At 52.8% G+C, this 25,872-nt stretch overlaps 3 protein-coding genes across 20 annotated transcripts in view; 1 reads left to right on the top strand and 2 right to left on the bottom strand.

Moving 5' to 3' along the window:
• Nucleotides 1-6,295: 6,295 nt before the first annotated feature.
• Nucleotides 6,296-8,144, bottom strand: LOC101094662 (protein FAM209A). Its single transcript, XM_003983370.5, has 2 exons — nt 7,811-8,144; nt 6,296-6,643 (listed from the first exon to the last, which is right to left on the bottom strand). Exons 1-2 carry the CDS (start codon nt 8,057-8,059, stop codon nt 6,380-6,382), a joined length of 513 nt encoding a protein of 170 aa, XP_003983419.1. The 5' UTR covers nt 8,060-8,144; the 3' UTR covers nt 6,296-6,379.
• An 87-nt stretch (nt 8,145-8,231) lies between these two features.
• The window catches only part of GCNT7 (glucosaminyl (N-acetyl) transferase family member 7), a 34,158-nt gene continuing 16,517 nt past the window's right edge, over nt 8,232-25,872 (top strand). For 14 of the 16 annotated variants that reach the window (XM_045053464.1, XM_045053465.1, XM_023251077.2 and 11 more), the window contains exon 1: nt 22,054-22,552. The gene's annotated coding sequence lies outside the window, so the exon portion shown is untranslated. Of the gene's footprint in view, nt 8,524-20,724; nt 21,610-22,053; nt 22,553-25,872 lie in introns of those variants that run through there. The other 2 variants (XM_045053462.1, XM_045053463.1) reach the window with 2 other exon arrangements.
• The window catches only part of RTF2 (replication termination factor 2), a 41,421-nt gene continuing 27,380 nt past the window's right edge, over nt 11,832-25,872 (bottom strand). For 2 of the 3 annotated variants that reach the window (XM_003983353.6, XM_045053468.1), the window contains 4 exons: nt 16,724-16,837; nt 13,910-13,964; nt 13,705-13,800; nt 11,832-12,321 (listed from right to left, as the gene is read on the bottom strand). In XM_003983353.6, coding sequence (XP_003983402.1) covers nt 12,143-12,321; nt 13,705-13,800; nt 13,910-13,964; nt 16,724-16,837 — 444 coding nt within the window. In that variant the 3' untranslated portion in view covers nt 11,832-12,142. The remainder of the gene's footprint in view (nt 12,322-13,704; nt 13,801-13,909; nt 13,965-16,723; nt 16,838-25,872) is intronic. The other variant, XM_045053469.1, reaches the window with a different exon arrangement.

The following is a 25,872-nucleotide window of genomic DNA, read 5'->3' on the forward strand; positions in this document are numbered from 1 at the left end:
ACACCCACTGATCGGGGCTCACACTAGTGGGTGAAAGTTTGAAGGGCAGATTGGCATAGACACCATAGTATCCTCTAAGATATTTATTTACTTTGGGTGGAGAGGGACGGAGAGAGAGAGAGGGAGAGAGAATCTCAAGCAGGCTCCCCACTGTCATCCCAGGGCCCAACACAGGGCTCAAACCCACGACCGTGAGATCATGACTGGAGCCGAAATCAAGAGTCAGACACTTAATTGACTGAGCTCCCCCCTCCCCGGTGCCTCACATTTCTGGTGTTGTTGCCAAAAACGCATAACCTTATTCCTATCCTGAGAAAACCAACACCGTTCAACCCAAATGGATATCCTACAAAACAGTTGATCGCCATTCTTTAAAATTGGCAAGGTCACGATAGATGAAGCTGTTCCACCTCGGAGGAGAACGAGGCAGATGGCTGCATGCGTGGGCCGCTGGCCAGGATCCCAGAACAGAGAGAAATGAAACGAACTTCATAGTGAACAAACAGTATTGCACCCCTATTATCATTTTTGGTTGTCACGATTCTCCCACGGTTACTAAGAGGCCAACGTCCTGGGAAACGGGGGGGAGGAGGGAACTTTCTGTGCTACTGTTGTCTGTAAATCTGAAGTGAGTTCCAAATAGATTTTTCGAAATCTGTGTGGAGTGCCCACGATGTGCCAAGCTCCGTTCTGACGCTGAGGACACCGCAGTAACCACAGCAGACAACCGTCCTTGTCCGCATGAAGCAGGACAAACAAGAAACAGGTCCGTAAAAAGCATAATGTCACGCAGTGGTGGTATTGCAGAGAAAATAAATGAAGTGGGCGATACGGCTGGAGAGGTAGGGGAAGTCAGCCGAGCGGTCACTGGAGGCCTCCCCGAACAGGTGACCCTCTGGGCAAAGACCAGAAGGACGAACATAGCAGCCAGCGCTGTGACATCTGGAGGAAAAACTTACCCCAGGGAGAGAAGCCATGTGCAAAGGACCTGAGGCAGAAATGGGCTTGGTGTGGCATAGCTGGGAGGAGACAGGTCAAAGGGCTCAGAGGCCGGTTGGCTGCCTCTGTAAGTTTCAGGGGAGGGCACATGTCCAGCAGATTTACGTGTAAGAGCCCAACCTATAGCGGGTGGACGGTTCCAGATCCTCAGCAGGACGTGGGCGCAGAGAATCACGTGGACGCAACTCAGGGCTTTATGCTGAGTGAAAAAGCCAACCTCAGGGGCCACAGGCTGGACGGCTCCAGTCACGTGACATCTTCAAAACAACCAAGTCCTAGAGATGGAAATAGATCGGTGGTGGCCGGGGGCGGGTTGGTGGGGCAGGCCGTTCTGGTGCCCTTGCAAGGAGGCCTCCCAAGCTGGGCCAGCCCTGGGTCTTGGCTGCGAGGGGGCTTCCTGCAAGCTGCACGTGGGACAAAGTGGCACAGAACTGTCCACACACGCGGTCCCGACGTCAGGCCCCTGGTTACACCCGCCACAACCACCGGGGAAACCGGGTGAAGGGTACGAGGAGAGTTTCTGTTCTACCTTTTCAACTTCCTGGGAATCTGTCATTATTTCAGAGTAAAATCTTCAGAGGATGACTGTGGGCCAAGCAGACATGACGGGCGGGCAGGGAGAGGGTTGGTCCCCGAGCCAGCAGATTGGATCCTCTGGGGTCAGGGGACGGGACTTTCGCACGCCGGATCCTCTGGTCCCAGCTCTCCGATTCCGAGGCCGATGCCGAGGTCTGACAGCGGGCATCAGAAACGGCAGGTGGAAAGATGCAAAACTTGTGTGCGCGTGCTGCGTTAACGCTCTATTTCTGTGTAATTAATTGCTACCAACTCGGTGACTGAAAGCTTAACACGCATTTATTACGGCACACTTTCTGCGAGTCAAGAGCGTGAGTTCAGGCAGCAGGCTTCTCTGCTCAGGGTGTCACCAGGCTGAACTCCCAGCGCCAGCTGGGGTCTCGTCCGACACGGGGGGCCTCTCCCGGGCCACTGGTTGCTGCTAGAATCCGTGTGGCCGCGGTGTGACCGCGAGAGCCCGAGGAGGGCGTCTTGGCGACGACGGAGCCTCACGGGACACGCCGCGACCGTGGGGTGACCGCCCCGTCACAGTCCTGGCTCCCGTCCACGCTCGAGGGAGAGCCTGACCACACAAGCCCCTCTGGGTTCTGCCCACCGGCCACGCCCAGGTCCCCAAGAAAGGCCTTGCGGTGACCATGCCAAGCAGGGCGCTGGCTGTCCTCTCACTTCTTGGTTAGTGTCCCCGTGAAGTCCCCATCCCCTGCGCGGGAGCGGCCTCCCTCTCTGCGGCGGGGTCTGCCGTGGGGCTCGTGCCTGCTGTCATCCCCTCCCTTGCAGGGACTTGTTTCTAACCAGCAGGTTACGCGGCTGCTGTCACTCCTCTCATTTCCTTGTGTCACGTGAGACTGGACGCTTCCCCCTCCTCCTGCCGGCCTTGAGGGAGCAAGTCACCGTGAGTCCCACAGCCACGACCCCTGGGGGGCGAGCCCCTCTGACCAGGGTGTCAGCGATACGTGACCACGGTGAGTCGGCATTTACAGCTGGCCTGTCGACTCCTCTTTTCACACCCCAGAGCGTAGCGATGCTAGGATTTTATGCCGTAACAGCAGAATTCGGGGGCGCCCGGGTGGCTCAGTCGGTTGAGCGTCCGACTTCAGCTCAGGTCATGATCTCGCAGTTCATGAGTTCAAGCCCTGCGTCAGGCTCTGTGCTGACAGCTCAGAGCCTGGAGTCTGCTTTGGATTCTGTGTCTCCCTCTCTCTGCCCCTTCCCTGCTCACGCTCTGTCTCTCTCTCTCTCAATAATAAATAAACATTAAAAAAATTTTTTTTTTAAGAAAAAAAAAAAACCCAGCAGAATTCAGGAGCTTCCTTAAGGTCGAGTTCCTGAATCTACTGCATTTTTACATGAAAATATTGCATGGATACTGTTGTCTAGGCAAAACCATGGGCTGCAAAGCTCTGTATGAGACTAGGCAAAGACTCAGAGACGCTATTTTGTAGAAATTGCTGAATCCAAATGCAGAGCAGATTTTGCTCTAATTTATATCCTCTGCCAACTTGCTATCTATAAGGAATTGTGATGTTTTGCCTTTTCTTACGGTCCCCATCTCTAATGGCTAGCGACCTGGGCACAACTACAATAAATAGGATTTATAAAATTACATTTTTGGGGGTGCCTGGGTGGCTCAGTTCGTTAAGTGTCCGACTTTGGCTCAGGTCATGATCTCACAGTTCGTGAGTTCCAGCCCCACATCGGGCTCTGTGCTGACAGCTCAGAGCCTGGAGGCTGCTTCAGAGTCTGTATCTCCCTCTCTCTCTCTCTGCCCCTCCTCAGCTCATGCTCTCTCTTTCGCTCTCAAAAATAAATAAACATTAAAATTACATTTTTGCCTATCAGACAAATGTGGGATGTTTATGAGGGTTACAGGTGACTATATCTACTCCTCTTGAACACTCTTCCTGGTTCTTAACATGTAAATAAGATTAGAATAAACTAGGGGTTGGCAAACCTCCTATAAAGGGCCGGTCAGTAAACATTTGCAGCTTTGTGGGTCATAGGGTTTCGGTTGCAATAATTCAACACTGCCATTGAGCACAAAACCAGCCATAGGCGATATGGAAATGAACAGGTGTTGCCGTGTGCCAATAAAAGCTACAAACGGAAATTTGAATTTCGTGTAACCCTCATGTCATGAAATATTACTCATCTCTTTTTCCATCCTTTAAAACTATAAAAACCAAGGGCGCCTGGGGGGCTCAGTCGGTTGAGCGTCTGACTCTCGATTTCCGCTCACGTCATGATCCCAGGGTCGTGGGATCGAGCCCCACATCTGGATCTGCCCTGGGCGTGGAGTCTGCTTGAGGTTCTCGCCCTCTCCCTCTGCCCTTCTCCCCAGTTGAGCGCGTGCACTCTCTCCCCAAAAATGAAAAGATTAGAAAAATATGGAAGCCAGGGGCACCTTGGTGGCTGAGTCGGTTAAGCTCAGGTCTTGATCTCAGCATTGTGAGTTCAAGCCCCGCATTGGGCTCCATGCTTGTGTGAAAAAATGAAGCAAAACAGAACCCCCCCAAAAAGAAAGCCGCTTAAAAATATAGCAGTAAATAAATAAATAGATAAATAAATGCCATTATCAGCTCATGGGTAGTATGGACACAGGCAGCAGGCTCGATTTGGCCTGTGAGCCATGGTTCGCTGACCCCTGGCTTTTTAGATGACCTCCACAGTCTGTGCCATATTGAGATCACAGGTTAAAACCCCAATGTGTTTTGCTTATCTGAATGTCCTCTCCCAGTTGCTTGAAACACTCAGACTACTGGAGTCATCCCGGCTCCTTCCATTTCTCCCCGTCCTGTTAGATCGAGACGCGAAAAGTAAAGTGTCAGGGACGACAAGACAGGAAGAGATGGGCGGGCGGCTTTTGTCTGAGGTCTGACTCCCACACACACGGGGACAGAGCCTGAAGACTTTGCCCCAGCGATGGGGATTCACTGATGGAGATTCAGGACTTCTCTGTCAGGCACACATTAATTTGGACTGAACTAGGAATACGGAATCTCCATGGTCTTCCCCAGCTAGCTTCTCTCTCCTGGGCTGCACCTGCACATCTATAAAACTACGCACTGACCTAGATTAGGGGGTCAGTAAGCTAACTGAACAGCCTCGGGTACGTGTAGTTTCCATTAGCTACCCTAACATGCGAAAATATCCATATTTTTAATAAGTATTATAAAATTTTTTTTATATTTATCAAGTTTTGAGAGACAGAGTGAGACAGCAAAAGTTGGGGAGGGGCAGAGAGAGAGGGAGACCCAGAATCCCAAGCGGGCTCCAGGCTCCAAACTGTCAGCACAGAACCCGACGCAGGGCTCGAACTCACAAACTGTGAGATCGTGACCTGAGCCGAAGTCGGAGGCTTAACTGACTGAGCCACCCAGGCGCCCCTAATAAGTATTATAAACATTCATATCAACTAATTTGGGAATCTCTGCTTAGCTCGTCTGAAGCTTATTCAAATTACCCTGAAAATATAGATCAATTCTCTGTTTTTCTTAATCCAATTAGACATATATAACTGCTAGTTTGGTAGAAGAAAAAGTCAATACGTGTAATCCATGAGATGGGATGAATAAAAAGACTTTTCTGGTGGTAAGAAAATCGAATGATTCTAGAATCCACCATTCCCTGACATATGCACGCACACACACCCCCCCCCCTTAATTCAATCACGTTCTCTTCTTTTTTAATGTCTGTTTATTCATTTATTTATTTAGAGGGAGATTGCGGGGGGTGGGGGTGGGGCGCAGAGAGGGAGGGAGAAAGAATCCCAAGCAGGTTCCCCGCTGTCAGCGCAGAGCCCGACGTGGGGCTCAAACCAAGGAACCGCGAGACCATGACCGGAGCCGAAATCGAGACTTGGGCTCCCAGCCGACTGAGCCCCCCGGGCGCCCCTCCCGCACTGTCTTTTACACCCGTAACTAAAGTTGGACTTTGTAATAAATTAGGAAGATAAAGATTGGCTCCGTCTTTCGCGCAAACAGCTCCTGGGAAGACAGCAGCTCTGAAAACGGTATCGGCGGCTCATTCCACATTTCCCCCAAGCCCGTCATCCCGTCGGGGTCCCAGCGACGCAGCCTCACACGCCACCCTCTGCCGCCACGTCGCCGTGTTCTGCCTGCTCTCGAGGAGGCGAGGAGAGCAAAAACAACACAGGAACTGCGGTGGCCCCCGGTCTCACATTTATCCCCCCCCCCAGTTTAAAAAAAAAGAAAGGAGGGGGGCGCCTGGGGGGCTCAGTCAGTTGAGCGTCCAACTTCAGCCAGGTCACGATCTCGCGGTCCGTGAGTTCGAGCCCCGCGTCAGGCTCTGGGCTGATGGCTCAGAGCCTGGAGCCTGCTTCCGATTCTGTGTCTCCCTCCCTCTCTGCCCCTCCCCCGTTCATGCTCTGTCTCTCTCTGTCTCAAAAATAAATAAACGTTAAAAAAAAATTTTTTTTTTAAAAAAAGAAAGGAGGGGGGCGCCTGGGGGGCTCAGTCAGTTGAGCGTCCAACTTCAGCCAGGTCACGATCTCGCGGTCCGTGAGTTCGAGCCCCGCGTCAGGCTCTGGGCTGATGGCTCGGAGCCTGGAGCCTGTTTCCGATTCTGTGTCTCCCTCTCTCTCTGCCCCTCCCCCGTTCATGCTCTGTCTCTCTCTGTCTCAAAAATAAATAAACGTTGAAAAAAAAAATTTTTTTTTAAAAAAAAGAAAGGAGGGGGGAAGGTGTCACATTGGAGAATATCCTTTTTCTTCAGAATAGTTTTATTAGTTTACACAGGGTCTGTCAACACTCAGCTTTTTCTCTCCTCCTCTGACACATAAATCCATTCATTCAGAGTCTTCCTCCCCCCATATCTCATAGATGGTGATGTTATTGTGAGGGTCCGCAGGCACCTCCAGGTTCTGAAGCTTGGAGTTACCTCCAGCTGCCATGGCGACTTTCAGGTTGCGCACCTTGGACACAAATTTCACAAGGTCCACCTCGAGCTGGGTTAAGGTATTGAACGCATAGTCTTTGCTGGGGGAAGTATTTTGAGTCTTCTTCAGCGGAGAGCGAAATGAGCATCCTCGAAGCCCAGAAGGATTCTGCTCCTGTCAAGAAAGATAGGCAGGGTGAATGATACTGTTGACTTTGCTGGCTTCCACACGGTTCCAAGAGAGTCGGGCTGGCCTAAGTAAGGGTGGTTCCAGCATTGCACGCGAGGCCAGGGATTGGCGAACCGTGGCCCGATCTGTACCTCCCGTTGTTTTTGTTTTTGTTTTTAAATATATGAAATTTATTGTCAAACTGGTTTCCATACAACACCCAGCGCTCATCCCAACAGGTGCCCTCCTCACTACCCATCACCCCCCCTCCCCTCCCTCCCACCCCCCATCAACCCTCAGTTTGTTCTCAGTTTTTAAGAGTCTCTTATGCTTTGGCTCTCTCTCCCACTCTAACCTCTCTCTCTTTTTTTTCCTCCCGTTGTTTTTGTAAATAAAACTTTATTGGGACACAGCCTTGCCAATTTAGTGACACATTACACAAGGCTGCTTTCAGGCCAACGCGGCAGAGTTGAGGAGTTACGACGGGGACCGTACAGACTCCGGAGCTGAAAACATCGACCAGCTGGCCCTTTCCAGAAAAGGGTTGCCAACCGCTGCTCTATCGGTCTGGACGCAGTGCCACGAAGTGTTGGGGCTGTCTAGCAGAGAACGTGCCGTGTTTCTCTCCTCTTCCCCGACCGAGAGCTAGCTGTTCAGCCACTGTAGGAAGGAGCTGTTACTTCTTCACACCTTTACCCCTTCACGACCGGCCTTGTCCTTTACTGGGGACAATGACGCCACCTGCCCCCAGTTCAGCAACTTGTAAGAAGTCAGACGCTAGGGAAATCAAGAACCAGGGAACGAACCCGGCGGTGAAGGTGTCTCTGAGACTAACTTTGACCCGAAACACGCCAAGTTCCCGACTCTATCCTTACTTTGAAAAGACTCACTTGACAGGATGAGTATCAGGCCAAGCTTTCATTCGCCCCATGAGCAGGAGGCCGTCCTCAATCGGTAGCCCATCCCCCCGGGGGTCTGGGGACTGCCATCCTCCCTAAGGACACGTCAGGACATGGATGTGCCCACGTCTCCCAGGACCGTGAGGTGGGCGCCCCGCCTCCTGCTCGGTTCCGCCTCACGACCCGGAGCGGAACCTACTGGAACGCGCGCCTCTCCGGGGCGGACGCGTCTGAGACGGCATGGGTGCGATGGAAACCCTTCCCACCCTTTTACCTTAGTCTTCTCGCGATCCCCTCGAAACTTTAGTATCACATACAGCACGACGACAAAAAAAAGCCAGAGCCATTTTCTCCCAAGCCAGCCTTGGGCGTGCTCTGGGAGATTCTGCCTGATCCGGAAGTGCCCTCCGCAAGGCACCTTGCCCTGGGGTTCCTTGGCTTTCTCTCTCAGAGACGTGAACATGAAGGCACAGCCGCAGGAGAGGCACAGAGGCAAGAACAAGACCCATGTCAGCGTCCGCATGGTGAGCAGAGGCGGGGGAGGGAATAGCTCATGGTGGGTCTGTGTGCCCGCACCTGGAGACTGGGTGCCCAGGGCTGGGCCGTTGGTGATGTCACAGAGGCGGGGGCCGCTCTGGCCATTGTGACGGCTCCAGGCTAGGCGATGAGGAGGCTCGCAGCGGTTGCCCGGGAGTGAGGCCTGAAGGAGGCGGAGAACTTTCCGAGGGGCGGTCAAGAGCCAGAAGACGGGCAGCCGGGGGACGCCAGCTCCCTGCCAGAACATTCCTTCTGAGCCCGGGGCTCCACCGGGAGAGGCCCTCACCTGTTTCTGTCTCTTGCCTCTCGGATCCAGACGCGGTGGTGAGCAGGGCAGACCCAGCACGTGCCCCTGTGGCACCGAGAGGCGACCGGGGAAGGTATTGAACCAGAGGCCACGAACTGGGGGCCGCTGATGTGTTTCGTTTGGCCTCCGCGGCGTTTCTAGCAGTAAGTATTTGCCACTATTTAAATGTTGGGAGGGGCTCCGCTTTTAGAGCTTAGATTTCTGGCTCCCTTTGAAAACAGGGATGATCTGGGAACACGGGGCCGCTTGAGGCTGGAGCCAGATGGTGGCCACACTCAGTCCCCACACCCCTTGTCTCTGCCACCCGCCTCCAGTCGTGGATCGCTGCTGAGTGTGCACCGCTTGGGTTAACCAAGAATATACAGTACTTCATTCCACAGGTGATGAGAACAGAGTACTTCCCGAGAACAGAACAAGGGGCGGGTGCTGGGTTAGGTTATGCGGGAAGGCTCTCCCGAAAAAGGAGGGGGTGGCCGGGTAAATGGGAGAGGGGACTGAGGACGCTGAGGTGACAAGGACCCAGCCCGTGTGACAATGGAAGCCATCAGGTTTTAAAATGACACGAACCCCCAAAATCTCGTGCCACATAACACGAGGCTGGCACCTGTTCCCCCCACGTCGTCGGACTCACGGACTCATCGCCTGGGAATGAAATGTTCTGAATGTCATCAAGGGATCCCCTGGGAACTCTCCCGGTGCCTCAAGCCGGGTTGAGCTCTGGGCAGTGACCGAGAGGTTTTGTCGGGGGAACCACGAGGGGAAGACGGCGCCTACCTGCGCATAGCCCGCTGGAGAGGCGGGGGCCATCCTGCAGGAGGTGGTCGGCGCTGGGCGGGCAGAGGTGCAAATCCAAAGGGCTGATTAGAAGGCGGGCAGTGAAGGGAATCTGCTCCTCACGAGGGGCTCCTTCGGGGAGCGGCTGGCCAGTGTCTGGCCATGTGCTACAGGGTGTGCCCCGTGGCCCTTGGGGGCTCATCCTGGGAACAGACGCTCCGTCCTGTTCTCTCCTGAGCAGCCTCATGTGGCTCTCGTGGGAGAGCCACCCCCGTTGCTCAGTTACGGCGGCCGAGTGTTTGGGGTGGCCCCGTGTCTGCGTGCACCCCGTGTTCTATGTCACCCCCCAAAAAAATCTTACGGCGTGATGTAGTGAGGGGCAGAGAGACTTGATTTACAGACGCCACCGAACAACGGGAGTGCTCAGCAAGTTTTGTCCCAGGCGGTTTCTGATTTGAAAACGTTTATGGACATTTGATGACAGGAATCACACTGTTGGGGTTTGTATCCTGGTCAGAATCTAAAGCACTTTTCAGTAAAAGACAAGTAGAAAAGCAGGCAAGGTATAGGCATCTTTTGTTTTAAATGTTTACTTATTTTGAGAGACCAAGTGTGAGCAGGCGAGGGTCAGAGAGAGAGAGACACGGAATCCGAAGCGGGCTCCAGGCCCCGAGCCGTCAGCACAGAGCCCGACGCGGGGCTCGAACCCATGAACTGCGAGATCGTGACCGGAGCCGAAGTCGGACGCTCAACCGACTGAGCCCCCCAGGCGCCCCCAGAAGATCTTTGAGCCAAAACGCTCTTTGGGTCAAAGGGCAAGAATAGGTTCATGTTGTTAAGTGGTCGTTGTCTCAGCTCATTCTGGGGAGGCCCTAACTTTAGTTCTTGGCAATAAAAGAGCTAAGCAGCCTGGAGACTTCCCCTCCCATGGCCCTCCTGGCTACAAAAGTGGGGGGGGGGGCCGGGGGCGGGAACCCTTGCTCAGCTCCCACTGACTTGACCCCTCTGAGCTGACTTAAGTGCCTGGCAAGTACTGGCGGGAGACAAAGGACCTGACAGATGAGCTGTGCCCACCCGTGCGGTGCTGCGGGAAGGCATGCTGGTCACCGGCTCCTCTCTCGGGTCACTGAGCCCCGAAGATAAAGACCGTCAGGTGCTCAGCCCTTCGGGTGAGCGCTAAGGACCACGGTAGCCCCGAGCCAGCCGGGAGCCTGCTCTCTTTCTCCAGTAGATCAGGCGTCCCGCCCAGGGGGACACGGCTACACTGTCCCCGCCTTAACCAGGGGCAGGTGCGGCTCCCCGGGCCTCTGAGGACTCGATGCCTTGCTAGACACTCAAGGAATCTCCAAAGCAAGCTCTTCTCTGGGGGCTGCGGGGCTCTCTCGGCGGGGCAGCCCCAGGGGACCGAGACTGCAGAGTATAGCAGAGGCCAGAGGCAGGTGGGGGGAGGCTGGGGCACCCCGGGGAGGGGGGCGGGAGGGAGTGACCTGCAGAGCTGGGATGGGACCTTGATCGAGGGGAAGCAGGGCGGGCTGAGACGCTCAAGTTCTGATGCTGGGGACACCGTGACCGGGTCACCGGGAAAAACCGGACAAAGTAATCGCTGCAAAATAAAATTAGGGCTAAAATCAGGGGAATCGAAGTTGGCAGAAAAAACGGCTGTTCACATAAAATGGCTCGTGATGACTGAAGCTGTAATTAGTGACACCTGACTATGAAAAGACCAATGAATCAGGTTTTCTTTGTGAGATGAGAAAACTCCTTGTGATAAAAGAAATCTTAACCAAGTAAGAAAGGTGCTGATTGTTAACAACAACAAAAGGAAAAAGGAGACAGGCAATAACTAAGAAATGGATCAACTGGGCTCTGTGGAACAGGGGCAGCGGGTAGAAGACGGGTAATGCAGGTTTGTTCTGGAGAAGTCCATAACAAAACCCGATGTTGATGGAATTCTGATGAAAATCCTTCTCTATTCACAGTATGGATGCCTCCTCGGGGGCTAAACTTCCCACCACGTAGAGGCAGAGAACTTGGGGACAGGACCCTCCCTCCCGGGGCCTCCCCCAGCTCGGTTTCCTTCCTTTTAATGGAAGCCAGGCCCTGGACCAGCTGCTAACCAACCAGCCAATCGCGTCCATGCTACAACCGGGGCCAGAAGGCCCGAAGGCCGTGTTGAGACCTGGATACTCAGGGCTCCTCACCTGCTGTCTCACGGGACGTTTCAATGACTGATGTCAACACAGAGCACAGGTAAAGGTAAAACACACCGATTTTATGTAGAATTCCCTTCATCTTCTGGGAGAAAAAGGAATTCGTAGGACATGGGATTGCTCTGATCACCATCAGTGGAAAGGCTGCAATTCCCTTACCAGAACATTATGGAAGACAGAAGACAGAAAACAGACAGATGGAGGAAAGGCAGATGTGTTTCATTCTGTGGCAAAACATCAAGTGTCCTCTCTTCTGTCTTGAAACCGATAAAGGAAGCTGCCCTGAACCTCGAGGGCCAAGGCCCCGCTCCCCTCTGCCGGCACGGACCAGTTCCCTCAACCACACCTGCGGCGCAGTGCGTTTAAAACTCGCTCTTTCTTTGTAAAGGTCAGTTTCTCTTGGCCTGTTTAACTGTTGGCAGCAAAAGCATGAGAATTTTGGTCAAAATGAGCCACGCACACACCCATGAGGAATCGGGAGTCTTTAATGGTTTTCAGCATAGAAAGTGCAGCCCATGCGTCTTTCTGGGTGCTGGGGGGACAGGTGCATCTACAGGGGGAAGCAGGCGCGGGGCCTGCGGGAGGAGGCGGGCAGGTGCCGGCACGGCCACCCGGGGAACCCGCGCCCCTCGCTAGCAAGGGCGACCACGCCGGCTCCGAGGTCTGGGAGGGCGACTTCCCCACCGCGCACGCGCCGAGGGCCGGCAGAGCACAGGGGACAGCGCCGCCCCCGCGGAGACCCGGCAGGGCCTGCGGGGCGCCTGGTGCGGTACGGGCTTCAGAAGCAGTAGGACGTGTGGGTGACCCAGTGGGCCGACTCCTCCTTGGAGCGCTTGGCGGAGCTGTGGGAAGTGAAGAGGGACTTGTAAGCTTCGGATTCTTCACTGTTGGCGATGGACCTCTTTGTGGCTCCGCACAGAGGCTTCCCGACTTTTCCGGAAGAGCTCCCGTTTGCTGCTGGAAGAACGAGAAGCCAGATTCGTTAGGGTCGGGACCACGGGTCACCCCCAGCACCACACTCTTACAGGAAACACGTCGGTCCGTGTCGGGAATCTGCCGCCACCTCCCCTGGATAAGTGGAAGCTGGCGTCCCAATGCCCACTCCTTAAAGCTGCTGGATTCACATCGATCCCGTGAAACCACACCAGTAACCGTCTGCTGCCTTCTCAGCTCTGGCCCCCGCCCCGTGAACGATGTAAACCAGATCGTCCTCCCAAGGGGGTGCTCTCCGCCTCCTCCAACGGGGGGCAGGAACGGAAGTCCCAAGAGGCTGGGTCACCTATGGCAGGCCAGGTGGCCGCTACGTCTAAGGCGGGGACTGGATCCGTTAACCACTGTGGACGCTACTTACAGCACAAGACTACACATTCTTTCACCTGATAATCAATCTGTGTTTTTTTTTTTTACATTTTGTATTTATTTTTGAGAGACAGAGTGAGACAAAGCGAGAGTGGGGGAGGGGCAGAGAGAGAGGGAGACACAGGATCGGAAGCAGGCTCCAGGCTCCGAGCCATCAGCCCAGAGCCTGACGCGGGGCTCGAACCCACAGACCGTGAGATCATGACCTGAGCCGAAGTCAGATGCTCAACTGACTGAGCCACCCAGGCGCCCCAGAATTCTTTTTTTTATTTAAACATTTTTTTTAATGTTTATTTATTTTTGAGAGAAAGAGCACGAGCAGGGGAGGGGCAGAGAGAGAGAGAGGGAAACACAGAATCCGCAGCAGGCTCCAGGCTCTGAGCTGTCAGCACAGAGCCCAACACGGCGCTCAAACCCACCGTGAGATCGTGACCTGAGCCAAAGTCGGATGCTCAACTGACTGAGCCAGCCAGGCACCCCAATCTGTGTTTCTTTTTTTGTGAAATACATATCTTCTCTTAAAGGCAACGAGGAGAAATGCACTGAATTCCGGACTGTGTGCTAAATAGCCCTTTGACACTCGGCCAAGAGGCAGGAGAAGGGCTGGCTCTGAATGCCACGTGGGATGCACACAAAACCTGAGCCTTAAAGGGATCAGGAACATTCCTGGCCAACACCCTGAGTGCCGGGCCACGACCCGACCCAGTGTCCGCAGCAGGGTCCTGCTCTCTGTGCGGCCTCGGTAGCTTGATTCCAAAGGCACGCCGGCAAGAAGACAACTGGCTCGCGTGCCCAGCCTCCCTCGGGCCGACCCTGGGGTAGAGGGGCTGTGTCTTCGCCTCTAAGAGGGCTCAACGAACTACTCAGAAACGTGACTTCGGACGACCCTGAGCTTTCCAACTCACTCCAATAAAGACCGTGACATAGCCAGCTGGCTTACCAGCTTTCTGAACAGCAACCTGTTGTCTCCACAGGACCCACCTGCACTTTTGGGAGCTGAGCTGGCTTTCTTCTCTCTAGAATCGAGGCTGGTTTCTTCGGGCTTCCCTGTCTTAATTTTTGATGGCCCTGGGGATTCTGTTAAAAAAGAACAGTCAGGCAAACAAAAACAAAAGCATATACTTTTTAAAGGAACAGCGCCACAGCCTTATTTTTGCTCGAATAAGGGCCTTTTTAAGCGTCTTACCTTCACTGACATCTGGTTTTGAGACAGACTCTACCGCCTTGGGTTTCTTTGCTTTCTGTAAAAAGAAAGAGCAGACTGGAGCTGTGCTTGGATCACTCTACTGCGGCGCTAGTGTGGCTGTGCCCCGGGACAGGCCGCTGCCGCGTGTGGAGGGCGGGTGCACGTTCTGAAGGAGACTGGAGACCACGGTAACTGTGTGTGTTTCCAGCCAGGCACTTCTGCGTCACTCGGGAATACACCTGGAGACGCCTGCCTAGCTCTGCATTTATATTCCAGAAACCACATTCTCAAAAGTCTCAGATGCCAGATTTCAGGGCTAACACCGTTTAAGGGTGACTACAAATAATACCAAAGTACAGATGGGAACATCAAGTCCCACCAGCAGAAACATGGACTGAATCGAACCCATTCCAGTAACTTCTTCAAAGGTGTCAAACCGCTTTCATATTTGTTTATTTAACTATAAAGACTTGAGGCTGGGGCACCTGGCCGGCTCAGATGAAGACTGAGACTCTCGGTCTTGGGGTCTTGGGGTCATGGGTTGGAGCCCATGTTGGGTGTAGAGATTACTAAAGTAAATAAACTTAAAAAAAAAACAAAAAACGGCTTGAGGCTATACTAAAAGGCATGTTAGCCAAATCTCAACTCTGGATTACCCGTTAGATTTTTAGGCACCAAAATCCCATCACTCATAATAATTATACTGGTCAGCAAAAATTTTCAAAATGAAACTCACCATTCTAAAATCACACAGCCGTGTTAGAACTGAGTCACAGGAAGCACAAACAGAACTGTGTTTATTCACAGAGAATTAACTTAACACGCCATTTTCCAGAGTATCCTAAAGGTGGCACTGAAGACACACAACCCAATTACTTCAGAAGGCTCCCCTCAGTAGAAAACGTGGAAAAAGGACCTTCCTCGGGCACTGGCCTTGAACTTGTAATATATACGTGCAGAGGGGCTCGTAATGCTGTACAAAATGTAAAAACTTCCTGTTCGTTTCACACGCTCAAAGCATGCATTCAAATCCGTGAAGGTAACACCTAGTCTTTAGAAAAAGACTGACAACTGCTGATTTTGAAGCCTTTCGTTCACAGCTGAGGTTTTATATAAAAAGCAAGAGAAGTTAGGACGTGCTCTATCTTGTTTTCAGCTGTGAGCATATTTGGGAAACATTCTGGTATCCTGGCAGCAGTGTCTCAGAGGCATTCCCAGAAGCTGCGGTGAGTATTTTGCAGAGAGGGGTGTGCCGGCTCCACTGGGCTTTGAACACCTTGGCAGGAAGCCTGGGACAGGAGACGACTCGCTGAAGTGACACGGTTAACGACCATACAAACAGCGGAGCTGCCTCTGAAACACACGTTCTTCCCTTTTGTGCTTTTTAAAAACCGAGCTGGGTCAATGATGGCAACGAAGAAAACGGGCAGCTCCTCTCTGGAAATCGTCTAAAATATCTCGAGCCTCCTGTGTTCTCTTTTTGTTCTCGTGATGACGAAATCCTAGTTAATTCAGAAAACCAGTGCAGAATGCGTGCACTTACATGCCAGAGTTCCTTTCCCTTTTATGATTAAAACAACGACAACTCCGAAAAATCTCTATTACATCACTGGTAAATGCACGCCACACAGAGGGTTTCCCCCGTGATTTTATGCACTCAGGCTACTGCAACAAATTCTCTAATACTTCAAGCATTCCTTTGACTTAGTTCTCATCACAAAATTTCTCCCACATTTACCCTGAACCTCACTTAGTTTTTTATTATTTTTAACTTTTTAAATACAAATTTTTTTTGTTTCTTTTTTTTTCTGTAATCTCTCCACCCAGCGTGGGGCTTGAACTCATGACCCCAAGATCAAGAGTCGCACGCACGACCAACTGGGCCAGCCAAGTGTCCCCAACATTTTTTTTAAAGAATGAAAAATTTGCTATTTGTGAAAAGCCACAGGGATCATCCGCAAACACTTTAAGAAATAACAAGATTTACTGCTGGAGGCAGAATGGATGGCACATCGAAAGACTTCTTAGCCTATGAACTGTTTTCAGCCCGGTCGTTACGCAGCTCATTAAGCAATGAATCCACTGCTTGTGGAATGTGATTTTAAGCCCAGGGTCACAAAACAGAGCCTTCACGTGGCACATCCACCCAGAGCTTCGGTCGCCGCGGTTGGGCACACGACCGGCCTCCGTCCCCGCGAGCGGTGGTACCACACTCCCAGCCAGTCCCCCGGCACAGGGCGCAGGGAGGCCAGGGGGGCTCTAGTTGTGGGCAGGCTGCTTAGTTCCCTGCCACCCGGAACTGCCTCGGCGGAGGGTGGGGATCGCAGGCTTCCGGGGTCGGGCCCCCCACCCACACATCTGGGGGACTCCCGGGACCTGCAAACCTGAGCAGCACGGACTCTCCAGAGGTACTGGGGTGACGGTAACTTTCCGTTTCTATTTTACGAGCTTGGCACACCCAGCACGGACTCTTACCATCAGTGACGGCGCAGCGACCCTGGCGGCTGCCCCCCCCTCGGGCATCACCTTGTTGGCCCTCTCCCCTCCTGACGACACCTGTCCTATGCAGGAGCTACCGCCACCCCCAGGTCACCGATGAAGAAGCTGAGTGCAGGAGAGCAGAACCGCCCTGCCCGCACCGCGAGCCCCGACGGGAGTCTCTCCAGAGCCCCGGCCCCCGTAGGTTGCGAAAGCCACCTCGATCGCGGCACACCCACCAGCAGCCGCCAGCAAGGCCGCTCGGTGGTTTGCAACTGGCCCCGAAGCCGAGGCGGCCGAAGCCTCCGGAAGGGGCAGACGCGAGGGCCGCATTACCTTCCCCAGCTTCGCCTTCTGCCGTCTCTCCTCCATCCTTCCCTTCAGCGTCTCCACATCCTCCTTGGTGCCATTGAGCACGATGACGTCGTCTTCCTGGAAGGCAGCCCCGCACTGCAGAGGGCAGGAAACAGGACATTCCGTCACCACGCGGAGGGCAGCTACCCCTGAGACCCTCGCCCTTGCCCAACCACCGCTCTGCAAACCCCCGGGAAATTCCTGGAGTGTTCTGCCTGTATCTCAGCTTGGCCAGCTTTGGAGTCAAGCTCTGCTTTGCCAAGTTCTGCGTGTGGAGCTAGCGTGGCAGGCCCGGGAGGGCCGGCTCTGAAAGGGCCTGCCTGCAGGTCAGCCTCCCTCTAGTCTCTGGCGTCTGCAAATCTGGATTTCGGGAGGGTTCCCAGCATTTTCTGTGTCAGGCCGCTTGCCACACAGGTCTCCCCGCCAGACCTCTACGTCCTAGAGGGACCGGACCTCCAGGTGTGCAGGAGGAGGGCCCCGTACACAGCCCCTAGCACGTGGGGGGCGTTCGGGAAAAGCCCGTGTAAGGAATCATCAGCCACATTTATGCAGCACCTGCTGGCTTGTCTCACGACGACTGACTTCACGAGAGCCTGTGATGTGCCGCTCGCCGCTGAGCCCGGCCTGGACGGGAAGCGGCCCGCAGAGCTCCCCTTCCAGGCGGAGCCGAGGGCTGTGAACTCGACCTTGTGTCAGAATCTCCAGGCCTCATGGGACCCCGGGCCGGTGTCCGACTCGGGGTCTAGGGTGGGGCCCAGGAACCTGCATTTGTCATGTCTTCTCAGGTGATGCGGACGCTGCCTGTGGGGAACCCTGCTTTGGGCAGCCTGCTCTGGAGTCCGGGAACAGGGCCAGTGAGGGGAGTGGGCTCAGTCCCAGCAGGAAGCGGGGGGGGGGGGGGGGAGGGGGAGACCCATCTGGGGGCACAGGCTGCTGCCCATTGTTATTGCCACAGGGGGTCTGCCTGGGGAGCCCGCCCTGCTCAGGGAAGGATCCTGGCCAGCGTCTGTTTGGTGGCGTCTTCCTCTTCGTGTGGGTCCCAGGCAGAGACACACTGGTGGCTTCTCTGGGCCTCGGTTACCTCCTCCGCTAAATGGGAAGTGAAACGAGCTCCCGGCGCGGTCCGGGCTGGGGCGAGACTTCAGGGTGACCACGCAGGGGATTTAGCACAGGGCTGGGCACCCACCGGTCAACCAGCGTCGGCCGCCGTGGCCAGTGCGCGTCTTCCCGTGGGAAAGCTGCCCGCACCAGCACAGGCCCTTCCCCGGGACACATGTCCGTGTCTCCAACGAGCCTCCCCGGGAGAAACCTCGCACGTGTGTGGCCGCATCTGCTTTGCTGGGGAAGGGGAGAGCACGGGCCCCTCCCGACTCTGCCTGAGTCTCTGTCCCTTACCGCCTGGCGACACAGCCTTACCGGACCGCCGTACGCGTGAGCCGTGAGCACGACTCTGCGCAGACCTCAGGGGCTCCTGGAAAGCCTACCCTGCCCGGAACGGGAACCGTGACGGCCCCACGGCACCCAGAATCTCCTACAGAACACATTCTCGGCACGGGACAAGACACGAAGCCCTCTCCCTGAACGCTGCCGAGCCTTTCCCAGCTCCTCCCGACACACGGGAGCCGGCCGGCCCGTGCTGAGCCCTCAGCTGCTGCCCCAGCTCGGTCTTTACTGTGCTGCTCGCCTCCAAAACCACACAGGACCACAGCAGCTCCTTCCCTAGGGGCATCTGGGAGGTGCCACGACTGAAGAGACCCTCCTTTGGCCCACAAGGCGTGCCGTCGAGGCCACAGGGAAGCCACACGAATGACACAAGGGGGTGCTGCCAGGGCACCGGGCTGGGACGGCCTCAAAGAACAGGAGCTTGCTTTTCGCCGTCAGTGCAGGGAGGCCTCCAGGCTCTGCAGGACGACCCCCGGGAATCCCCAACACCGTGGGGGATTTGGGGAGAGGATTCTCTTGGGGGGGGTCCCCTTCTTGGGTAGGAAATAAAAAGGGATCCTCAGGACCAGAATCAGGCGGCGGATAGGGCCCAGCGGTGTTGGGGCCACAGCGTCAAGAACCCTCCCGAGCGCACACAGGAGGCGAAAGGAGTCCCCATCTGTCCCGCTAGCCTTCCCCCTCCTCCTTCCCCGCTCCAGGCTTGGTGCACCTGCTTTCCACCGTTCCTCGGCACCCCCCTTCCTGGCGTGTCGGCAGTCAACCGTCTCTGTCCTCTACGTGTGACTGGTTGGTTGTCTAGAGAGGACTGTGGACCCTGTGCTACATACAGTTGTGGTGGGTTGTGCCCCGAGTTGTATTTTTAAAGTTGAATTAGCCACTAACAATAAAAAGTCAGGAGTCTTTCATACTAAAAATCTTGCTTTCTCTCCCCAATTCAAAAGATCCATTAATACCAAACCCATGCTCTCAAGGCCTCAACTGCTGGGACCTGAGCAGGGCTGTCCCCTAGAGCCTGGGCACGGGACCCTCCCACTGGCTACAGGTCCTGTCACTTGCTCTTGGGGCATGCCTGACCTTGGCAGGCTTCTGCCTGGCCCCACAAACTTGGGCGAGTGGTCTACCCCTTGGGGACAAGTGAAACCAGGGCAGGAAGACTTCCATCCACAGTGGATGTGGCTGTGGCCGTGGCTGTTCTCTGTGGACTGAAGGGTCGAGGGAGGGTCACTTTTGAAAGGGAGGGGAGTTGCAGAGACATAGGTGGCTCAAAGGGACTGACCCTCTCTGCTTATAAAGTAACACATAGTGTAAGTAAAAAAACACCCATATTTTCCTGCAAATGCATTTTTCTTTTTTCTTTTTTTTTTTTTTTTTTTAATTTTTTTCAACATTTATTTATTTTTGGGACAGAGAGAGACAGAGCATGAACGGGGGAGGGGCAGAGAGAGAGGGAGACACAGAATCGGAGACAGGCTCCAGGCTCTGAGCCATCAGCCCAGAGCCCGACACGGGGCTCGAACTCACGGACCGCGAGATCGTGACCTGGCTGAAGTCGGATGCTTAACCGACTGCGCCACCCAGGCGCCCCGCAAATGCATTTTTCTATGTGTACAGTTACTACACAGCTGACATCATGCATTTTATTTTTTTTAAGTTTATTTCAAAAGAGAGAGAGAGAGAGAGAGAGAGAGCGAGCATGCACAGAGGAGGGCCGGGTAGCGGGGGGGGGAGAAAATCTCAAGTAGGCCCCACCTTGTCAGTGCAGAGCCCAATGTGGGGCTCGAACTCATGAACAGTGGGATCATGACCTGAGCTGAAATCAAGAGTCAGACGCTTAACTGACTGAGCCACCCAGGCACTCCAATCATGTATTTATCTTAAATTTGCTTCCTTTTATCACTTATAACTTAGATGTCCAAAAAATGGGGAAAATAGATAAATCATAATGCATTCTTAGAAAGGAGGAGCAGACAATTACTTTAGAGTTTCTGACAACGCAGAAAGTGGTTTATGCTGCAAGAAAAAGACTACAAATTGTGTAACCATATGACCTCCGGATATTACATTTTTTCTAAAGCACTGGGGGAAAAAAGCCAGTAGGAAAGTGCCGCGGAACAGACGTAGAATGAGGGGTAATGTGCTGCTCTATCTGTGTATTCAGAAGACGAACAAACGGAAGCCATTCCTCAGTCACTGTCCTTCCAAACGGCATTTGCACTGAGCGACCGATGGCGTGCGTCTCTGGCCCAGAAACCCCACTTGTGGGACTCGCTTTGTCTCCATCACAGAAGCCTGTTTCCCGTAGCAGTACTCTGGGGAGTGTAATAAATGAACATGTGCCTGTGTGTGTGTACTGACTTTTAAAACAGTGCTTCCCTCTGTCACGTCTGACCGAGTACATGGAGCTCAAGTGTCTGGACACGGGCCAGGGGAGAAGTAGCTACCGTGTACAATTCCCATCTCGGCGTCACTGTTTTTTTTTAACGTTGATTTTTCAGAGAGCGCAAGCTGGGGAGGGGCAGGGGCGGGGGGGAGAGGATCTGAAGCGGGTTCTGTGCTGCCAGCAGAGACGTGGACGCGGGGCTCGAACTCACGAACTTCGAGACCATGACCCGGGTCGAAGCCAGACGCTTAACTGAGCCACCCGGGTGCCTTGGCTTCACTCTTCTTGATAGACCTGCCTGTCTGTGGTGAGCCTGAAGGGACAGCAGCGAAAGAGAGAAGCTCTGAAACCAGAGAAGGGAAAGGGCTTAAGGGCACCGGCATCCAGCAGCGGAGGACGGAAGCGGCACCGACGGCGGAGCGGTGGTACGGCCCCCCCGGAGGAGCCGGAGGACAGGGACGGGGCACAGGCCCGCCTGCGTCCCCGAACTCAGGCCCTCTGGAGAGCGGGGCTGAAACACCTGGATTGTTCCCAACGCTATTCAGGAAGCACCCAAGATTTTTAAGCGACTTTCATTCATCCCTTTAATGAAAAAGGATCGGATAGCCAACTTGGCCTCCTAGTTTTAAAAGCATTTATGGAATCTGACCCACGACTGCCAGGATTCCACCCGGCTTTCAGAACCCCAGCATCACTCTGCGGCCCTTCATCCGGACCAGGTGTTTATGGCCGTGGTCTCCTGTTTTGTGAGGCAGCGATCCAGTCCTGAAGACACACTCAGAGAAGCAAACGTGACTCTTTTTCAAGCTACCGGTCAGAATCAACAAGAACAAAATCCTCCAGGGACGAAAGGGTAACGAAACCTGCCAAGCAACTCTGTTCATGTGATTTAAGCGGGAGCCACGGGAAGAGAAGCAACGGACGGAAGAGAAAATCCAGGCTGGGCACGGACACCGCCAGCATTTGCAGCCCGTGAACATGAGAACGGCTTTTGGAAAACGCTTCGTTAACTACACACAGATCACAAATGGCAGACGCTGAGCAGGTACGATTACTAAAATGTTTTTCCTTGCTTCCTCTGTGGTTTTTTAAAACAGAAATATTGCAATATCAGTAACATTTTTAGGGGCACCTGGCTGGCTCAGTCAGAGCATGCGACTCTTGATCTCAGAGTCATGAGTTCAAGCCCCACGTTGGGTGTGGAACTTACTTAAAAAAAAAGGAGTACCAGGGCGACTGGGTGGCTCAGTCGGTTAAGCGTCCGACTTCGGCTCAGGTCATGATCTCACGGTTTATGGGTTTGAGCCCTGCATCAGGCTCTGCACTGACAGCTCAGAGCCTGGAGCCGCTTCTCTGTCTCTCGAAAATAAATGAATGTAAAAAAGTATCGGTAATGTTTTTATTTTTATTTTTTGAGAGAGTGTGCACACAAGCGAGCGGGGGAGAGGGGCAGAGGAGAGAGAGAGAGAGAGAGAGAGAGAAACCCAAGCAGGCTCTACACTCACAGTGAGGAGCCCGACCCAGGGCTCGATCTCACAACTGTAAGATCATGACCTGAGCCAAAATCAAGAGCTGGACGCTCAACTGACTGAGTCCCCCAGGCGCCCCCAGTCATATTTGCAAATGCAGACGTAGCAAGCATCTTTTTCTCTCAAACAGTCCTTACTCTTCATTTCAGCCCAAGACAGCAGAAGTGGAGTCTTTTCAAGGATGCGATTAGAGTTTTAAATTTAAAATGCCACCATCTGTTCTTTCCTCACACGGGAGACAATAACTAAGTCGGCCTCAAGGCCACGTCCAAACGCTCAGGCCTCATTTTGAGCCCAAACATACTAATGTAATTTCTGTTGTAGTTTTGAGTCGGGTGCCCTGAAATGGACTTTTCCTCTTTGTATCAAAGCGGCTGGAAAACATACGCGTGTTGTGACTAGGACATCTATGTTACTGGCCAGTCGGACAGTGTTCAAATTCAAAGTTACTCTGCTATTGTAAGTTGAAATAGTTTAAGAAAGCCTAATGTTCTAACTTGGGTGTTGGGCATCATTCTGAGCCCAGAGACAACAAAAACAACGGATACCAAATTTTTACTGCTGTGGCTAGAGTGACATTTTAAAGACAAGCTTGCAGTAAATGGAGAGTGCTGGCAGGCGTGGTCTTGGGGGTCAACACTAAGCGCCCCAGTCCTGCTCAAGCCGAGTACCTCCCCTAGCCAGGCTCAGTGGGGGCTCCATCTAACTGCTCCCGACCCCCCGTCCCAGTGTTCCTATGGGACCGCATCATGAGTCCAGCAAATGGAGATTAAATCATTTAATCTGGGTAAGCTAATGTAAGTGCTGTAAAACAGTAATATTCTAGAACATACAGCAAAATATTTTCAGTTCATCTTTAAACATGCCCATTCATTATGTTTACCCACAGAAATTATCTCTGTAAAACAAAAACAAAACTAAAAGTTCGTTTATACAGGATGTCAACTCCCCTAAAAAGTCTTTCCTATTATTTTTTTAATGTGTATTTATTTTTGAGAGAGAGAGAGAGAGAGAGAGAGAGAGAGAGAGAGAGACAGCGAGTGAGCAGGGGAGGGGCAGAGAGAGAGGGAGACAAAATCCAAAGCAGGCTCCAGGCTCTGAGCTGTCAGCAACAGAGTCCAATGTAGGGCTCAAACTCACGAACTGTGAGATCATGACCTGAGCTGAAGTCGACCCTCAACCGACCGAGCCACCCAGGCGCCCCCCGTCCCCCGGAAAAGTCTTTATAATAAATTAGATCCGTCCTAACAAATTCAAAATGACTGCCCTTAAAGAAAGCGTTCAGTGGTAACGCACGATACCGAACCCATGCTGCTGACTTTTGTTTCTGGCTGTTAAGGCTCGCTGTGGGGTGGGGAAGGGGGGACTGTGGATGGATGAAGAAAAGAAGAAAAAAATGTACACACCTGGTCTAATAATTAGGGCAGTAACGTGTTCTGAAATAATTTCTCGGACGTATTCTATACTCGGACAAAAACATAAAAGGCCACACAATTCCATTCTGAGAACTAGAAGCAAATCATCTGTCACTATGTGGAGTCTAGCATTCTATAAGGGAAAACAATTTAAACGCCATCCTTAACCACAACTTTGGTAACGATTTCTACTGGGAGAGACTCTCCACTATCCCTTGGACGTCGTGTGTCTTCAGTGAGCTCAACGCGTGACCTTCACCAGCATCGCGCCTGGTGTGGAGGCTACTTCGCTCTGCTTCGCACTGAGCACGTTGGGCACACACTGCCCACCGCAGGCTCTGGCGATGGGGGCTGAAGGATTTTAGGGAAAACGTGAGGCCCAGGGAAGAGAATGTAAGTGACCGACAGAACGCTCCCTCGCACGCACAAACTAGTAAGTTTAGCAACCATCTGTGACTTCGGTAACACGTGAGCAAACAGGATACTGGAGCGCTAAAAATGGGTCTGGTCCGGACCAAGAACCTTCCTGTCTGCTCCATAACACCCAAGGATAGCTACCCCTCTTCTTAAAGCCTTTGAAATGAATAAACATCTTAAATATAACTTTGTGTGGACGAAAAAAACGGCTCGGAAATCGGCAAGACTGCGCTTTTTAATGAGCTCGTGTTCCCCACGGTTGAGAACCACCACTTGCGTGTCTTCGAAATGAGCTTGGTGGGAGAAGAGTCACGTGATAACAATTCCACTTTCATTACGGCAACAAAAGCGGACTTCACATTAGAGACAGAACCGTCACAAGTCGCCAAGAATCAAGGCTGGGACACGTCCGCCACGCTGACAACGGGCACACCCCCAGCGTACAGAGGAAACGTCGGCACGCCCCAAGAGGTGACAGAGGTGACGGGGATTTCCGGGGTCCCCGCTGGATGCTGGTTAGAGCCGCGGCAGGAGCCACGGCAGTGGGGGCTCCAGGGCCTTCATCTGGGAGGCTGGTCTGACTGCCTTTAAGAGCTTGTGGTGAAGCAGTGACAACGGAGCTCATCTGCCGGGGACCCTGGTCCCCGCAGCACGTGGCACGTAGGGCACAGCGGTTTCTCAATCCCAGAGGGAACGCGAGCGGGAAGGCGGATCTACCCGGGCACCCGTGAGCACGGCACTAACACCGGGAGGTAGGAAGGTGGCGAACAGAGCCCAGCCCGCGTCCCTGTCTCTGCAGAGGGGACATACATAAACCGCTTAGCCCAGGTATCGCCCGAAGGACAAGGGATTCCACGCGGGACCTGTCTTCATTCAATTATCATAAACGACTGAAAAACTCTAATTCCCTGTGGCAGAGCCATGGTTTACACGGGGTGTAATCTGTCAGTGGAGTGAGGCCAACAACATTTCTATGATGAAACCAGAATGTTTTACTTTAACCACAAGCCTAGAAACAAAACCAAAGATGACAAGCCAGAAAACCTCCAAAACCTCCTCTCCATACTAAATGTAATAAACTATGGTACGTGGTTTCCCTTTAACCAAAAAAAATTTTTATTTTATTTTATTTTTTTTAGGGACAGAGTGCAAGTGGGGGAGGGGGGTAGAAGGAGAGAGAGGGAGAGAAAGAGAGACAGAGAATCTCAAGCAGGCTCTATGCTCAGTGAGGAGCCCGACATGGGGTCAATCCCATGATCCCCTTGGGATCATGACCTGAGCTGCAATCAAGAGTCGGATGCTGACCCAGGCACCCCTAACCAAAATTATTAAAAGCAGGCAAAAGCTTTGATTTCATTTCAAGAAGGTATTTCCTCCCTAGTGAATTTCTCCTTTTATGATACAGGTTTTGTTTAGAGGCCAGATATGAAATGTGTCAATTACAGTGAATAGAGTATTATATAATTTATAATACATAATTATATAATTCATAATACTGTATTATATAATTTATAAAAATGTCTTCAAAATTACATCATAAGGTTTCACGTTTGGGGCAATCAACAAACATTTACCAAACTGGCACAAAAAACTTGGCATATTTGGGCAGTGGCTCCTTTTTATTTTTGAAGCAGGATGGGTGAAAAAGAAAACCACAGGGAAAATAAGTACATTCTTTAAATTCACAGTCCACAATCAGCATTTACAATTTTAGCTCAAAGTTTAAGAGAAGGATAGCTCAAAATGCTGCCTAGTCACTGCTTTATCCCAATGGCATGTGAAATAATGATGTGGAAGGGAAGGGACTAGTGTCCAATCTGAGACAAAACACTGCTCAAAAGCAAATGGGCTTTTTAAAAAACAGAAAAAACAGCAATAGGCAGAGATACGACTTTTTATGGAAATCAGGAGCCAGGATTTATAAGCAAGAAAAAAATAGTTACTGAT

The sequence above is a fragment of the Felis catus genome, chromosome A3, assembly GCF_018350175.1.
Source record: "Felis catus isolate Fca126 chromosome A3, F.catus_Fca126_mat1.0, whole genome shotgun sequence".
NCBI lineage: Eukaryota > Metazoa > Chordata > Mammalia > Carnivora > Felidae > Felis > Felis catus.